Here is a 17,364-nt window from a genome sequence, read left to right as displayed (position 1 = left end):
CAAAACTGATATCTACTCACCCCCTTGTTGTTCTATTCTTTTACTTTCTCTAGCTGCAGCCCTTTGTTCCGCTAATATACAAACTTCGTTCAAAGTTTTTCGTTGTGCTTCAGTAAGATGACTCGTCAAAGCATTATACCAATCGGGATCTTGGTTTTGAAGGGCTGGAACGAAACATCATCAGTTGTACGTCATTTCAAAAATTGTTGGCACATATTCACCTGTCATGACTTGTTTGAAGGCCTGATATTCGTCCACGGCGCAGTCTTCTTCGTCTAGAGGCGTGGTATATGACTCCAAGATAGTCTCCTCATTCGGTTCGAAATCGGTATCGTCATCGTCTGAATTATCCTCGATGTCATTTATGGTTGTGCTCATGTTGAGTCCATGTGCGGCTGCCCCGCTCGTAACTCTCTTCGATAAGTTTTCGAGATATTCTTGACCCTGGTCGTCGATTTCGTCTTCGTCCGAACTCAATGGATCTGAAAAACAAATGTACTTCGTACAACCTCTCGAATCATTTGAAATATTCAAATAATAATATTCATTTCTCTTACGAAGGGCAGAATACAGTAACAGATGTATAATAACCCAATATCTCTGAAGGATTTATGTTAAAGAATAAATAAAATAGAAAAAAGAGTATAACAAATGACCTGGTAGGTTGAATACTTTAACTGTATTACAAAACTTACACATTTGTTAAAATTAAATACTACTTAAGAGTCAACAAGAAAGAAGAGTACGGGTATTTTCCAGGTTTGTTGGCCGTGATCTGCAGGTTTTTAAGTCCGACGTTTCGTCTACTACTGCGGTAGACATTATCAAAGGTGATGAGATAACAGTCAGAGTGGGGATTATTTTTTATCCATATAAAAATCCTGTGTTATCATACGTTTGTGTTCAGATGCAATTCATTTTATAATTAGTTATTACTAGATGAGCTGAAAAGTTCATAAGCGAACACACAGATGGTGCTACTACTATTGAATTAGTATTATTTTTACTCAACTCTAACCTTCAAAAGACACGCATACAAATTTCACAGCTGTCGGACTATTGGTTTGTGGGATAGAACATACTGAGTGAAACAATTTTTGTCAGTTTGAAGAGAATGAATTAAAAGGAATTTCCTGTTAATAGAGCATTGCTTTTTAGCAAAAAAATAATTATTGAAGCCAAGGCTTGTCTTAATGAACAGCGACGATGCACGCAGTGGACGCCCCAAATAAGACTGTTACCGACAAAAACATCAAAAAAGACCACAAAATAATTTTGGATGACCACACAAGGAAGTTGATCTAGATAGCTGAGACTCAAAAGACATTAAATGAACGTGTTGGACAAATCATGCTTGAATATTTGGGTATGCGAAAGCTTTTGAAGGACGAAATCAGGGGAAAACGGTCCCATTAAAAAAAAAAAGTGCTGTTTTATCAAGATAAAGCACCATGTCACAAATCAATGAAATCGATGGTAAAATTACATGAATTGAGCTACGAATTGCTTCCACATCCACTGTATCTGGCCCCCGGCAACTTTTACCTGTTCTCAGACCATAAGAGAATGCTCGCTGAAAAGAAATTTAGCATCAATAAAGAGGTAATGATCGAACTGAGTTGAGGCTAAAACAAATCATTCTATAAAATGGCATCGAAAACTTGTATGACTGCTATAATCGCTGTATCTCCCTCAAAGGCAACTATATTGAATAATAAAATCAAACTGTATAAAAAAAATTCTATGTTAGCCTACGATACTTTTGTATATTCAGTCGATATCCCTGTTGAAAAAATGTACTTTCAGTGATCTCAATAACGATGACCAAATTAATTTGGACACCTCCACCATTCAATATATGTAGGCAGTAAACTGAAAACAACGCACCTTCAATCTCCCCCTCAGACGTGTCACTTTCTTCCTCTTCTGCAGCTTCCAAAGCTTTGGCAGCATACGCCCTCTTTAGTCCGTCGAACAATAGTATCAGTGATGGTACAACCTTTGGTGCCACTTCTAGTAGTGCCGAAGGTTTTGTTGGCATCGATATCAACGTACACAAACCCAAGACGCATAATTTCCTATCGTGAATCCCCAAGAAACAGTCTGTATCATGCAGCCACTGAGAAAGAAAAGAAGATAGGAGTTCAGTCTCTTGTTGGACAATTCAAAAACTGTATATGCTCAGGAACAAATTTTGAGATATTTCAAATACTAAAATGAAAATCACTATTACTACATGAGGGTCCCAATACTGATCCCTGTGGAACCCCATGTGTTAAATTTCTACGCTGACTGATAATATTTCCTATATTCACAAACTGCCTACAGTTTTCTGAACCAACAATGAATTTCACACCCATTCTGACACTATCTAATTTTTTTCAGTGAAATTGAATGATCAACAGTGTCAAAAGCTTTACGTAAATCAAGTGGTAGAACCATTTACGATCAAATTTTAAAATTCAATAGAATTTTTTTTCAACGAGTTGAGATTAAATGAACAAAATAAACGAACTACAACAGATTTATATATGGTATCATATTTGTTTTTACCACATGACTGGGAATGTAACACAGTCAAATTATATCAATTTTTTTAAATAATGGATGACGACTTTCATAAAATTTAGAATTTGTTATTGCTCTTGTCCTTTTTGGGCCTCAGGTAGACCATAAAAAAGAACAATATTCTTGACACTTCACAACAGCAGAGTTATTTCTCAGACTGCAGCAAACATAATGAATCTTTTGGTTCTTTCCATGCTTCTAAAAAAAAAAAAAAAAATATGTTTTCCTTGATGAACTTATCAAAACGTCTCTGAAGACTGTCATCAAGGTATCTTGCATAAATGTCTATCGGATATAATTCAATATCCATCGTGGTATTAGCCGGGAAGTAGTTGTTTTCCGGCAGACATTTACCAGAACCTACTATGTAGGTAGTTGGGAAAAATGAATACTTCGAGATTTTATTTCGAAATATTTATCTAACATATATAATTCTCGTGACACAGTATTAGTTGCCATACTCCTCGGAAACTGCGTGACCGATTTTCATGAAATTTTATATGTATATTCTGTAAGTATCTTTGATCAGTCATTCCCAACAGGTGTGTTTACCTGTGTCACTTCTCACTCAGTAGACAACACGGAGTAGGGATAAGAACGAAGCTGGTCCCGTCTCCCTCACACAATAAACCTTCCCTCATTCCTACACAGTTTTTGACCACTATTGTTTATCCATCGAGCGTAGATACAGTTTGTGATGCCACCGAAGGTGTGAATTATCCAACAGTTTTTGAATTCATTGGATTTGCCAAGCATGCCATCACATAATTTACAACTGAAGGTTGGATCGCTCCGTAATTTGAATCCACCACGGCTGTGCAACAGCACGCAATTGGTCGTTAAAAAATTAATGAAAAACGTTGACGAAACCAGAATTTTAAATAGCAAGTTCCGATAGAAATAATTCATGTGGCAAAACAACGTTTTCTGGGCCAGCTAGTTTTCTTATATTAATGAACTTATTTTGGTAGTTTTTTGGAACTTCATGTCCAATATTCTGCAATAATTTCAAGATTTATCCTTGTTCATCAATTTCATATGATTATTATATAATTTAATCATCATTTTATATTTGTATTGGTACATTTGAGTAGGTTAAGTCATCTATCCCACAATATTTTCACTTGTAATCGAAGATTCACCATTGGTAATTAAATAAACATGATTTGAACAGAGTTGTATCGTAATCTTACCTGCTTGATGAAGTGGTTGGTGAAGTTTGGCATCTTCTGCAACACAGAAAACAACAGCTGAGGATCGTAGTACAAAGCGGCTATCAACACTTGCAGGCACATTGTCCTCAACTCGCTAGTTTTGACCTCCCCGAGCAGCCTAGTGGCGGCGAGTTCCACCAGCATCGGAGCAGCCTGGTCGATTCTCTTGCGGCACTGTAGAAGCACTACTTCCAATAGTTTGGCGGCATGAGATTCGGGATCCTCTCCACAATCCTTACTGAAGATCAGTTTGCACATGTTGTAGATGGCCATCAGCCTATTTTCGTCAGAAAGGAAAGCATCCGTGTCGACACACACATAGTTGTGTAGGGAAGGCATCATGTCTGTGAAGTGGTCGTAGGCGTTTTTCACAAATACCTGAAATTAACAATGGTTGTTGTCAGGGTTGTCAGATTTGAATCAAAAGATTCTAAAACAAGTCGTAGAAGCAAATATCTGAAAAAACTCCTCATGAAATCTAAAAAAAAAAAAGATCATCCTTTATTTTCATAAATTAAACTCTAAAAAACACAGTTTACAACAACAAAAACAGCTATTAGTTCTTATTACCTGCATGAATAGATGATGAAAAAATAAAAATTATTAACAAATACATAAATCAGTATCACTATTTTTCGAGATTGAAGGCCGTCTATTTTTGGTATTTCTTCCTGACATTTCTCTGGCGCGACTAGCTAGCTTTTCAGAGGTTTATACATCCTGAGTAATCTTTGATGAGATATTACTCAAATACAAAAATTTATAAATAAAAAAATCACGATTCAAATAAAAAACATTGGAATTTTTTGTAACACTGATTCTTACTTTAATTTTTTACTGCCAGGGAAACTCAAAACAAATAGAAATGGAGTATACATGAAAATATCTACAATCCTTTGATTCGGTCGACAAATAAATTCTGAAAACATTCACCTAATAGTGTCATATGACCTACCTACTTAAAGATCTTTTGTAATCAACTTGTAATTAGCTTTTAATATGTTCAATTCCATGTATTTCACTGTATAAATTTGAAGTGGCGGTATTATTAATGTTCGCGATTTGTTTTACATGTCTCATGTTGTAAACACAATCTGAAGAGATTAATAAAGTATATAGGTATCAATCTATCATATTTAAGAAACTACTTCTATGTTCTTTTATTCTGTGGGAAATGGTTTTTCCCATTTGACCAATATACGGTTTTTGGCAAGAACCAGAAGTCTACTTATATACTGCTTACGTACCCAACCCTGAAGTTACGTCTTTATCGTTTTTAATAAATTTGCTTGAACTCTTATTTGCCCGGTGCAATTCAATATCCTGATTCTAGAAATGTACGACCCGAGTTTTTTCTGAAAGACAGTTTCCAGAAAATGGAAAGTTTTAAGCACCGCTCATTAGTTGGACCCCTTTGAGCAGAATTGTCCATAGTACATACACATGAAGGACAATGTCAAATGCTGCCTTTAGCTGTATGCAATCTATCCCTTGAACGAAGTCAAATTCCACGTTTAAGGTCATATTGCACGCACATAGCACAAGGGCCTCCTTCAAGGTCAAACCAAGGTCCCATGTCCAAGGTCGTATGGTCTTACACACAGTGCGGGACCGTGTGACGACAGTCAAAGTAAGAAGTGGTGGGGGATGATGTTTATATGGCGTTATTCACACCAGACGAAATTTTTAGGCTCATCTTGATGTCATCATAAATCATTGAAATGCCATTGATTACGTCATAGTGGTGGGGGAAGGCCGAGACCCGGCTGTAGACTCCTACTTATACACTCCTTATGTACCCAACCCTGAAGTTACGTCTTTATTGCTTTTAATAAATTTTCGTAAACTTTTATTTGCCCGGTTTTTCCTTTCCAAAGTATGTCAATGTCCTAAATAATTACCAACTTACCTGGTAGAGCAACTCGAACACCTTCCACATTTCGTACGAGATCTGTTTGCTGGTCAAATCGTAAATCAAAGCCATAACTTCCTCGTAGAACTCGTGTACCTCGTTCTGCAACACGTGTGCAATAACCGGGAGAATTGTCGGTTCGAGCATCTTTATAACTTCTGGACGTTCGTCCATGACAGTCAAAAGGGTTTCTATGGTATTCAACAAACCCATGGCCGTGATAGCCTTCTCGTCAGATCCCTCGTCCGTATCCAGGACTTGGTTGAAAGTGGTAGCCAGATGTTGACAAATCTCCACCGCGATAGGGATCAACTGCTCGGTGTAGACGCAAACGAGTTTTTGCATGACACCTGTTGCATCTTCATTTTCTGTTTCCCTGATTATAGTCAGTAACTCTAGAGCAATCTGAGGAATTGAAATCATACAATTATCTACTGAATACAATGAAATCATCTTGTCGTACATACCTCTTTCACTTTCGGCTCGATGACTTTATGTGCCTTTTCCTGGAAGTTGAGCAAGGATTGCAATGCTATTGCAGCTTCAACTTTCACCGGTAAATCTTTGTCATATAGCAGAGCATGCACTGTTAACGATATAGCTTGAAACAGAATCTCGTCGTGCTTATAATTGAACTCGGCAAAGAAATGCATGACCCAGCATGCCCTCGCTCGCATATGACCCCTGTATATGAAAAAAAAAATAGAACTGAAAGTCAGAAAAGGGAAAGTCTGATACATACTTGTCACTGTTGAATTCGGGGAAAACAAATTTAACGAACAGATGGTCCAATTGATCGCGGTACATTTTCTTTTTGAGGAGAACATCAGCCAAAGTTCCGATCATGTGCAGGGCTCCGTCTTTTTGAGGAGCCTCGGTGGCGGGGTTGGTGAGGATTTGATTAAGAAGCACCATGGTTTTCTGTAGCATTTCCTTGCGTTTTTTGCATGAAGAGTGCAACAAGGTTTGTGCGGCTGTGACAGGCGATACGAAGTCTTCAAACACGTCTGGAAAAGGATGCACAAATAATTTCCAGACAGACAAATGCTTTACAAAATGTTACAGTGCTTCCCACTAACAAATGAATAACTTCAAACCATTCAGCTTTTACCTGTATCGTGCCATTCGGGCAATTTTGAATACAATAAAAGCAGTTAATCCAAAAATATTTTTTCTTTTGCTTTAATTGAAGTTTATATGATAGTAGTTGTTTCGAGAGGGTTCTTTCCTCAAGTATGCGTCTGAAAGTTACTTTTTTGCATGATCTACACATCATTATAAAGAGTTTATTTTGGAATTGAATGCTTTCTTTCTCTCTTTGGAAGATTCCCACATTTTTTGTATAAAGATAGAGAGGTAGAAAGACAAAACCTCCTAAAAATATACCCCTTTCATTACTTGAGCATATTATTTTATCCCGACATTAAAAAACTGTCAAGAGTCAACCTCTTTTCAAAAAAGTTTAAAATATTTACCAAACAATCATCGTCCCATAAGCACAATATCTATAGCTGGAAAGATTATAGATTTTTTTTCAAAAAACAGGTTGAACTCTCACTTCAAATAGAATAAGCAAAAAAAACTTTTTATGTTAAAGGTTTAATTGAAAAAAAAAAGATAATGATGTAGATAATGCACTAAAAACTAAAAAATAATTCAGAAGGTCATAGGTTAGCAGTCATCACAAGACTTCTCGGCAATCTACTGTATTGATCAGATAAAAAAATAATTAAATTGTTGGGCGTAGCGTAACCTGAGTAAATATGTAAATACTACTATTATTTTATTATCTGATCAATACCGTATATTGCTGAGGAGAGTGATGTGATGACTGCTACCTATAACCTTCCCAATTATTTTTTTAGTTTTTAGTACATTATCTACATCTTTTTTTTTTTTTCAAAAAACCGTTCAAAAATTTTTTTTTACTTATTTTATTTTCAAGTTTTTAGTTTCTAATTTTTATCCACCCTAATAATATGTAATCCGCCATTTTATGGCTCTGGCTATATGGAATTTGCATCTTTTTGCATCATCTATTCTACCAGTCGAGCCGTGTCATTTGATACCCATATTGGGGTAGTTGTGAAAAAATATGTAATCCACCATTTTGTAGTTGCGGCCATCTTGGATTTACAATGATACAGAATTAATTAAATTGTATTATCATCAGAACTAAATGTGTGTACCAAATACCAGATCAATCTGCCAACATGTACAACAAATTGTTGTGCCTACAAACAACCTAACAGTGAACAGAAGATCAAAGTACTCACCGAACTTGACACGTATATATTCATGAGGATCCACTGTCCACAACTCGTGATCTTCTGCGGAGTAGCTCATCAGAGGAAACAGAACGTCTTGTATGATGACGGGCATGTGCTGTTTGAGTATTTTCCATGTGTGGGCATGAGAAACTCCCTGATTGATGTAGTTCAGAGTCTGCTGCAACACTCTCTGGGGTATCCACTGGTTTCCCCGAAAACCGTCCAGGACTCTCAGGAGCACGTTGAGGATACCGGAGCTGAACGTATGAAGATACCATTCGGAGAATTCGTTATACTCTTTGGTGACGTGTCCGGGAGAGCCGTATCTTTCAAACATGCGATAGATGATGTGCAATGCCCACTTTTTGCATTTCCACCATGGCAGGTCCGATCTTTCGTCTTCGTCGGGTTCTAGAGCTGCTGGTGGTACCGGACGCTCTATTACCTTTGAAGTAATATTTTTATATTGAAATGTGATACTTTCGCACAACAGAATAGTCACTTATCCAACTGTAGACTGTATGAATATCAATACTCCCAAAACGAGAACTTCTATAACTTACAAATGTTCCAAGGGTGATTTTAAATATCAGAATTGATTCAAATTTCCGCACCAGTAGAATATATGCAATTCCAGAAAATGGCAGGTATTAATCACCGCTCATTAGTTGGCTCGCTCTGATCAGACTTGTTCGGAGTACACATGAAGGGCAATGTCAAATGGTGCCTTTACCTTGTATGCACTCTACTCAAGGTCAAACTTCACGTTTAAGGTCATATTGCACGCACATAGCTTAAGGACCTACTCCAAGATCAAAACTTGAAGGTCATTTTGCACGCACGTACCTCAAGGGCGCCCTTACCGGTCAAACTTAAGGTGGTGTACCGGAGATAGGGTCGAATCTCAAGGCCAACCTCCCATGTTCAAAGTCATATGGTCTTACATACAGCGCGGGCCCGTGTGACGTCAGTTAAAGTCAAAATTGGTGGGGGATGATATTTCTATGGCGTTATTCACGCCTAATGCACCAGACGAAATTTTCAAGGTCATCTTGATGTCATCATAAGTCATTAAAATGCCATTAATTACGTCATAGTGGTGGGGAGAGGCCGAGACCCGGCTGTAATCTCCTACTCAGAAGTGAAAAAACTTAGAGAATAAAAAAAGCGATGGCGTCGTGAGCAGCTCAGAATCTTCACTTAAGTACGAGGAAAATTGCAACAGATACAGTGCTGAAGAGGCCGTAATGTTAGCAGACCTCACTCCCACTGATTTCCGTTATCTGGGAGGTTGTTAAGAAATGAGCCTTATGAGTCTTGTGTGGCCTATTCTGCTATGGCTTCATTCACAAGGTGTTCGTTCCGTAAGTTTCAGGAATAACTCAAAACTATTAAGTTCTAGAGCATTTAATCACAGTAAAACTGTGTTAAACAAACAGTTTTTTTCAAAAACACAAATATTTCAAAGACTTGTTACAGTAATTCCTTTTTTTCAGTTACTCTTTTGTTTGGTTTGATATAATTGAACTAAAATGTCTCTTTCAATTCGTAAATAAAAACTGGTTATTGATATTTTATTTGTCTAGTCAATAATGATTTAAAAAAATTAACACCTACCTGCCTACAAATTTCCATCCACTGAGCAAAAGCTTCCTTGCTGATCAAGTCCAAAGGTAAAACATATTGAGTAAGAGCAAAGTAAATCTTGAGCCCTTCTTTTTGTAACAGGACAGCTTGCTCTGATTGATCTGCTAGCAAGCGTACCTCGAGCTAACAATAATTCAAATAAGTGATTTGATTAAGTGGTAAACCTTATATAAAGAATTTTCAATAGACTGTATTTTGATAGAAAGATTAGTTCATTGCTACAAAGCAATGCGTTGTTCACTACATCAAGCAACATCATTACAAATATCTGGGAGTGATTGATAATAGATCGCCGGTGACCTGGAACCAACATCTACAAATAGTAAAAATGCGGAGGTAGCACTGATACTAGCCAGACAAACTGACGGAAAGTCATGAGCACAGATTTATGTTCATTTCAATCGGCTAAATATGAATGAGGAAACTGGCAGAGAGGGAACCCTTACAAAGCAACCATCTGAGAAGAGAACTAAGAACTGATCCTATAAACCAGAGATCAGCTCAGAAAAGTTAGAGGGTTACTTACCTGGACTCTGACCATTAAGAGGACACCTGAACAAAATAGGGCTGTATACGAATACCTTAGCTGCAGGCAATGAAACAAAGGAGTAGAGACAGATCGTCATGTTTCATATGCCTGAGGGGCATTCAATCACAAGAGGATAATAATTGACAGTACGCACGATTGAAAATTGAACAGTTAAAAAAACAGTAAGTATGGTGACAAGAGAAATGATGAAATGGAAAAATATGTCTATTTTGAGCGTGCAATATATTGAGTATTCAGTACAACATAAGAAGGAAGATTTTTCTTCGAAATTGACTGTGTAGTAACACAACCTCAATTTTTTTCCAAGCTAAGAGTATTCACTTGTACATGAAGTATATTGTGAAGATTGAGAATAAACAATAATTTTTCAGATACAGAAAGAAATGAACAGATTTGGTAGGGAAATTATATATGTGTATTAAGTGAATATTCCAAGAGCTATTAAAAATTCTAATGGGGGTAAGTTTCACTCCATAATTTGCTTCAGAATTTCAATGAAAAAAATCATGGTTTCCAGTAATGATGCATTGACTATGCTTTTAAGTTGCCTGGGAAGGAAAATAGTACTTCACATGAGAAAAACCGTAATTTTTCATCCAATGTAATGCTAGTAACTTATGCACGTCCTGGTATTATAAGGAGTTATGTGTAGGCATCATGATTTTTTGCGTTTTACTGGAATTGCTTTTTTTTCTAAAAAAAAGACGTACACAACATACATTAAAATATGATTTTTACATTCCTCAATAGTTGAAAAATTTACATCTAACGATAAATACTTTTTTCATAGACTTGTCAAATGATTTGGTGAAACTCAATAGTTTCATGAACATGATCAACTTTCTCTGATTCAAAGAACATTCTATAATTGTAAACAAAACAAGACACTTAATAATAATTATAGTGATGTCATTATTAAAATTCCAAAGTTTGCAAATAGTTTTGTGATATAATAACTCCAGAAGCCCAGTGCATTATGCTGTATTGTCAATCACAATGGAAGCATTTTTAATATGAGTGGCTGAGTATCCTACACAACCAGCACAACATACCAACTTCATGCATTAATGTGTCTATATAACCCTACCAATTTACGCAAATTAACCCTTAAGAATACCAAATTTTTGTGGTTCAGAAAACTATAATAAAATTGTTGTAAGTAAACGTGATTGTATTTGTGGCAAGCGAGAATACTTGGGCTCATTAATGATTGTGCTTACCTGATATAACTGCGGCAACAACAAATTCATTGCCTCATGTAGTGGGCCCCTATCTTCCGCTTTCTTGTATTCAAAGTTCTTAACAAGCTGGTAGAGACATAGAAAGGCTCCATGCCAACCACTCGGATCCGGATTCGATAGATAAACACTTATCTACGAAACAAAATAAATCAATATATCAGAATGGAAATGATAAAAGTAGATATTGAAATAATAATAGATCATCTCCATTCATCGATATGAGTAATAATGACAAATATCGTGAAAAAATCATAATTTTAAAAATTTTGTTACTATCATTATAACTTTTTGTAGGTTTTCCCTGAAGATGATAATAAATTTTATCAAAATATTGGAATAACTTATAACAGTACACTTCCGTTCTGCTGTTCACCCAAAGATACTTTCCAAGTTTTGTTCTTAACTAGTCAGCAAAGACTGTCCTTTGTCGGATTGCTGAAATAACTCTAGAGACCAACAAAAAGAGTCTAAAATTAAACTGTCGTGTGTAAAGTCTGAAATTGAACAAAGATAAGTTTATTCATAACACGGGCAAGCCCAATTCAGATATAAGTAGTACAGTGCTATGTAGTACTTGACGCAATACAGTGAATTAAAAGTGAATTATAAGAATAATACAATTATTTAAGAAAAAATTAAAATGTATAACAATATGAACTAATATAATTTCTTACACGCAAGTAACACTAGACATAATACAACAACACAAGCAGAGATTATTAGATGGATAGGTGAAGAATACGGTTTTAAAAGTGGGAAACTGATACATTACAGATTTGAAGGTTATTTAAAGAGTCAGCCAATCGAAGAAGAAGACGAAACAATTCAAAAACACAAATACTCAGAAACACAATTTGAGCAAAACTAAGTTCACATATCTAATAGATAAAATATAGATAGATAGATAGATAGATATGTTTATTCATCACTGAAGTTTTACAAGATACAACATATAAACTTGCATAACAATAGAAAATAAAATTTAACAAAGTTTGTAGACAAAATACTTTATATAGTCCCTTTCAAAAAATGTAAATAACAAATATATCCCAGCATAAAATATAATTTGAAGTATAGGTGTCAATATAAACAACAAAAAAACACCTATATTGAATCACAGCAAAGTTACATTGTAATATTTATCAAGATTTTAGTACGCTTTAGTTGCAAGGGCATCTTTAACAAGATTTCTGAACTTTTTATAGTTTTTTCCTTCCTAATTTTGTAAGGTATGTGATTATACAGCTTTTTACTTTCATAAATTGAAGAATACTTTGTCTGGCTCGTTTTTGGAACAGGAAGATGTATTTTAATAAGGAAAATAATCGGGCCCAATACTGATCCTTGTGGAACGCCCCATAAGATAAGATATCCTTAGTGTGTGATGATTAATTGAATTTGTGAAAAGAAACCTAAAAAGTTTGTCTAGTTGAACGACTGGGGACATGTAAAGATATTTTGGAGAGAAGCTCGGGGCTGATACTCAGTCCGTTGATAATTTTGAATAGAAGTAATGAGGGTACCAAACTGGGGAACAATAATCGAGATGAGATCTAACCAGGGAAAAATAAAGAGATTTAATAGCAGTGATGTTGGTGAAATCAAGAGTGGTTCTCTTTATAAAGCCAAGCATCTTCATAGATTTTTGAATTACAGCGGAAATGTGTGATTTATAGCTAAGTGTGGAGTCTAGGATCACACCTAGATCTTTGGTTTCAATAGCAGAATGTTATGAGTAAACTTATCTTTGTACAATTTTCAAACTTTACATATGACAGTTTAATTTTAGCCTCTTTTTGTTGCTCTTTAGAGTGATTTTAGGAATCTAACAAAGACACTCAGCATATTGTCCTCAGAGTAATCTTCATCAAGTCAGGAAAACGTTTATAGCTCATAAATATGACTCCAGAGAACCTTGATAATTTCTTTCAGCATGAGATTAACATATTGATTAACGATTATTCTGCAAATTGGACAAAGTTGGAACCGTTTTCAATCAAAATGATAAGGAGAGACTTTTATTCAACAATTAGCTCTTACCAAAAATTAATTATGAAATGAAAAAAAGTGGCCCAAGAACATTACCTTGTGGCACATCAATATCTACACCCATTTCAGAAGAAATTGGCACAGGTGGAATACTGCGTTCTAAATTCCAGTTTTGAAAAAAATAATTAGTCAGTACCTTATCGACGATCTGCGTCCACTTGCCGGGAAAATCATGTTTGACCATATGGTTGACGCACGTGCACAACTGCGTCCTGATCAGTTCGGGGGCGTGTACGACGGCGTCCACGATGCTGTCTCTGATGAGAGCCCTGTCCTGTTCGTGAAGAGCGAAAGCGGGCAATTGCCCCGGTTCCACTTCGCGCTCGTGCCAGTTGTTGGATATGAGGTTTTTCAAGTAAATGGCTCCTGCTTGACGCACGGGCATATCGCAGTCCGCCATCATGATGATTTGCAGCAGGGACGGGGCGAATCCGATTATCTTATGGATCTGTAGAAGAATAAGAATTAGAGAGCCCCCAAGAGTATAGCTTCTATCAATGGTAATGATAATCATATATACTAATGATAAATTCACATACTTAGATTACGATTTCAAATTACAAATTATCATCAGTAGGGTTTATATAAATATATATGCAATATTTGCTCTATGAATGATCTAACAGTTGTTTCAAACAAATGAACACTAAACTAAATATAAAAAATGACTACTAAAAGTTAATGAATAAAATCTTTAATGACATTAGCACTTTAAAAAAATGATGATGAATAAATTAATAACACTAGCGTCAATGTATAAGGTGATTGTTCAAGTTTCACAGGCTACTTACATTTAATTAGCGATTTTTAATTATTTTCATGCTTGTAAATTCGTTTCGAACATACATTCACACTTTCAGTTTTTAGCATGTTTAATTTGTTATTGAGAGGCATAAAAGTTAAAAGTGTTTTACGTGTTCAGCGATTCTCTGCTATCAATCAAAAAGTTTGCATCAAATTTTGTGTATAAAAATTGAATCAATTATGATCAAATATTTTGTCTGTCATTCAAGCGTCTGATAATAAATGTTACTAAAGCAAATGTGTTGAAAATATTCAAATCAAATCAAAATATGCTTAATTACCCCAGATCTGAACATCTTATTTATTGATTTGATTTGAAATATGGGTTATAAAATAATGCTTAGAGACAAGAGCAGGGTATATAGACAGAACGATATTAAGCCCAGCTGAACAGATACAAATATAAATCCATGAATATTGAGTTAATGTAAATATATAATGCAATGTAATGAACATTGGTAGCCATTTCGTGTTGATTTACTCGATAGAGCCTTGGTAGAATTCGTCCACACTATAATAGGGCCCTCCCAACAAGAATTTCTTTTCATTATATATTTGCCTTGAATTAATGGAAAGATGATTAAATAATGATAGAACAATATAATTTTGTGTAAGAGCTAGAGTAGGTGTTGGTGGTATTAAATTGATTTTTATATATTTTGTGGATAAGACACACTGTTTTCAAAATAAAAAGACATGCTAAGGTCGGATTTTTTTGCGTCACAAATAGTGGGCGACATGAATCCCTGTTGCATAAATATCCGATGGATCTTTTTTGTAGAAAGAATACCATATTGAAACGAAATGGTGCACAATTTTCCCAGAAACAAATTCCATAACGTAAATAGGACTCAATTTGTGGAAAATAAACTGATCTTGTAATAGTAGTATCTAACTCTAGCAACAACTCTCACTGCATGTCTTTTATATAAGTAGTCGACCTGGGAATCAAATATTAGATTTTCATCAATGAAGAGCCCTAAAGATTTGTTTTTCTCCAAATTTTCAATTTTTTACATTTTCAAAGTGTACTTCCCCTATGTTACATCTAAACGTGACCACATTTGCTTTATCGATGTTGAATGATTAAAGATTGGAATCACACCACTCTTTCACCTCATTTACCTTATTGTGTAGCGATCCTGTGAATGATAACTGATTCAATTCCATAACGAATGTTTATAATATAAACTGAATAGAGAAAAGTATTTTTTGAATAGTTCAGTTTTCATATAAAAGTAGTTGTTTCGAAAGTATTTTTCTTTCGTGTAATTCAATTTTTATATGAAAATAGCTGTTTCGACAGGGTTTTTTTTTTTCAGTTTGTGTCTGAAAGTTACTTCTTTGCATGACCTACATTTCTTTGCATAGATTTAATTCTTTGAAATTGATTGCTTTCTTTGGAAGATTTCCACAAGATGAAGAATTAGAAAGTCAAAACCTTTTCCAAAAAGTGATCTCTCCTGAAAATATACCCCTTCCAATTCAAATGAATAGTTATTGGCTTATAACTGTTGTTGAACGGACTATTTCTTTTTACACATTTCAATGGTATTGGGAAAGATCACTCTGGGAAAAGATAAATTCACTATGAAGAAAGGGCATTTCATCCAGATAACTTGATTATTTATTTGTATATTTGTAACCATTGGAAAACTTGAAGATCATGACTTGTGCATGATGCGAGAACAATAATATCTAATTAATTATTAATTTGTGTGTGGAGTTTCTCCATGTTTGGTGATCAAATTGAAAGAAACACTTGATTTCTGTGAAAGAAACATCTATTGATGATATTAATTTAGAAATAGATATAAATACATAATATTTGACAGTAGTTCAATTTGCCTCACAACCAGATAAATGGACAAAAGGCCTCATTTAAGGAAATGACCTATTCTCTGGTAGGCTACATTCTCAACTGCAGATTACTGGGTTATCAGATGTCAAATTTCATATTTGATTCAATGTGAGGAATTGAAATCTATTTATTGTAGGTTAATTTGATCTTGAAAGGATTATTTTTCTTTATTCTTTATAGAGGTCCGATGCCGCATATTTCATGATTTGTGATAACATAAATATCAACAGTAATATGTAAGCTCATTAATTAACTGTTCATGCTGCATAGGTTATTACAGGCACATGTATAGGAAATACTTACTAAAGTCAACTGGTTTTCGGCTTGTTCTCGTCTATTTGGGTCTATTGTTGCCCTCAAAATTTCAATTATTTTTCTCACTTCCATTTTTATCGCTGTTCCCGTTTTCACTTCTAGAGTTCAAGGGTAGGTAATATTAACTTTTCAATTTCTACAAGATTTTCGGGGCCCACAGATCGTGCACAGATTCCTATGCTGTGAAAGGCACGAAGGAACACGAAAAAAAGAGACATTAATGACATTCACTCGAAGTGTCAAATATCTTCTGCTAGCGTTTTCCATTAGTAAAACAAGTGCATAATCGGTGTACTTAGTTCTCCAGTAATGTATCATGAAATAGAGGGCGGTATTACACGAAATGTGAACTGGTTTTACCAATGGAAACTGCTATGAGTATATTTTCCGAAAATCGACAAATAAGTGATTGATCTGGAAGGAGCTTTAAGTTTTTTGATTTTCTACTTTTGCATAATTAAACAAAAAAATTGAAAGCCAAAAAGCTCTTGCAAAAAAAATGATCTAGCCTAAAATGTTTCTTTTTTCAATTCATACATGATTGAGTTTTATGAAACGATTAGCATTTGGTATCATTCAGGGTTTGTCTGACATCAGTGGTGTCAGTCTATCAGTATCTGATGTCCAGTCATCATTATTACAAAGGTACTTGTCTGTGGCTATTTTTTGAGGAACACTAAAGGCACAACACAAAAAAAAGAGCAGGAATCATTTCAATCAATGAAGAATAGTTATTTATGTATCAAGGAAATTAGGAGGGCCTTAATTACCGATGGCAAAGTTTGCGTCCCGAGGGCCTCTGGCCCGAGGAACAGCAATTGCCTGAGGTTATTAAGGCTCATTAATTCCCGTGGTACATAGATAATTTTATTTCTGACCGATTTCAATAAAATTTTGTTCATTTTTGAAACGGAAAAATGTACCAATTCATTA

At 35.1% G+C, this 17,364-nt stretch overlaps 1 protein-coding gene across 1 annotated transcript in view; it reads right to left on the bottom strand.

The window, feature by feature from the left end:
- Window positions 1-16,646, bottom strand: part of msk (importin-7 msk) — a 31,552-nt gene extending 14,906 nt beyond the window's left edge. The window contains exons 1-12 of the mRNA XM_023172879.2: window positions 16,420-16,646; window positions 13,588-13,899; window positions 11,382-11,534; window positions 9,582-9,734; window positions 7,971-8,409; window positions 6,437-6,701; window positions 6,162-6,378; window positions 5,692-6,099; window positions 3,762-4,160; window positions 1,888-2,119; window positions 222-482; window positions 21-164 (exon numbers count right to left, since the gene is read on the bottom strand). Coding sequence (XP_023028647.1) covers window positions 21-164; window positions 222-482; window positions 1,888-2,119; window positions 3,762-4,160; window positions 5,692-6,099; window positions 6,162-6,378; window positions 6,437-6,701; window positions 7,971-8,409; window positions 9,582-9,734; window positions 11,382-11,534; window positions 13,588-13,899; window positions 16,420-16,503 — 3,067 coding nt within the window. The 5' untranslated portion in view covers window positions 16,504-16,646. The remainder of the gene's footprint in view (window positions 1-20; window positions 165-221; window positions 483-1,887; window positions 2,120-3,761; window positions 4,161-5,691; window positions 6,100-6,161; window positions 6,379-6,436; window positions 6,702-7,970; window positions 8,410-9,581; window positions 9,735-11,381; window positions 11,535-13,587; window positions 13,900-16,419) is intronic.
- Window positions 16,647-17,364: the final 718 nt, after the last annotated feature.

Source organism: Leptinotarsa decemlineata, unplaced genomic scaffold, assembly GCF_025532065.1.
Source record: "Leptinotarsa decemlineata unplaced genomic scaffold, Ldec_3_MD MMD2_P_RNA_scaffold_12, whole genome shotgun sequence".
Lineage (NCBI taxonomy): Eukaryota > Metazoa > Arthropoda > Insecta > Coleoptera > Chrysomelidae > Leptinotarsa > Leptinotarsa decemlineata.
This window is presented reverse-complemented; position numbering and strand designations above follow the sequence as displayed.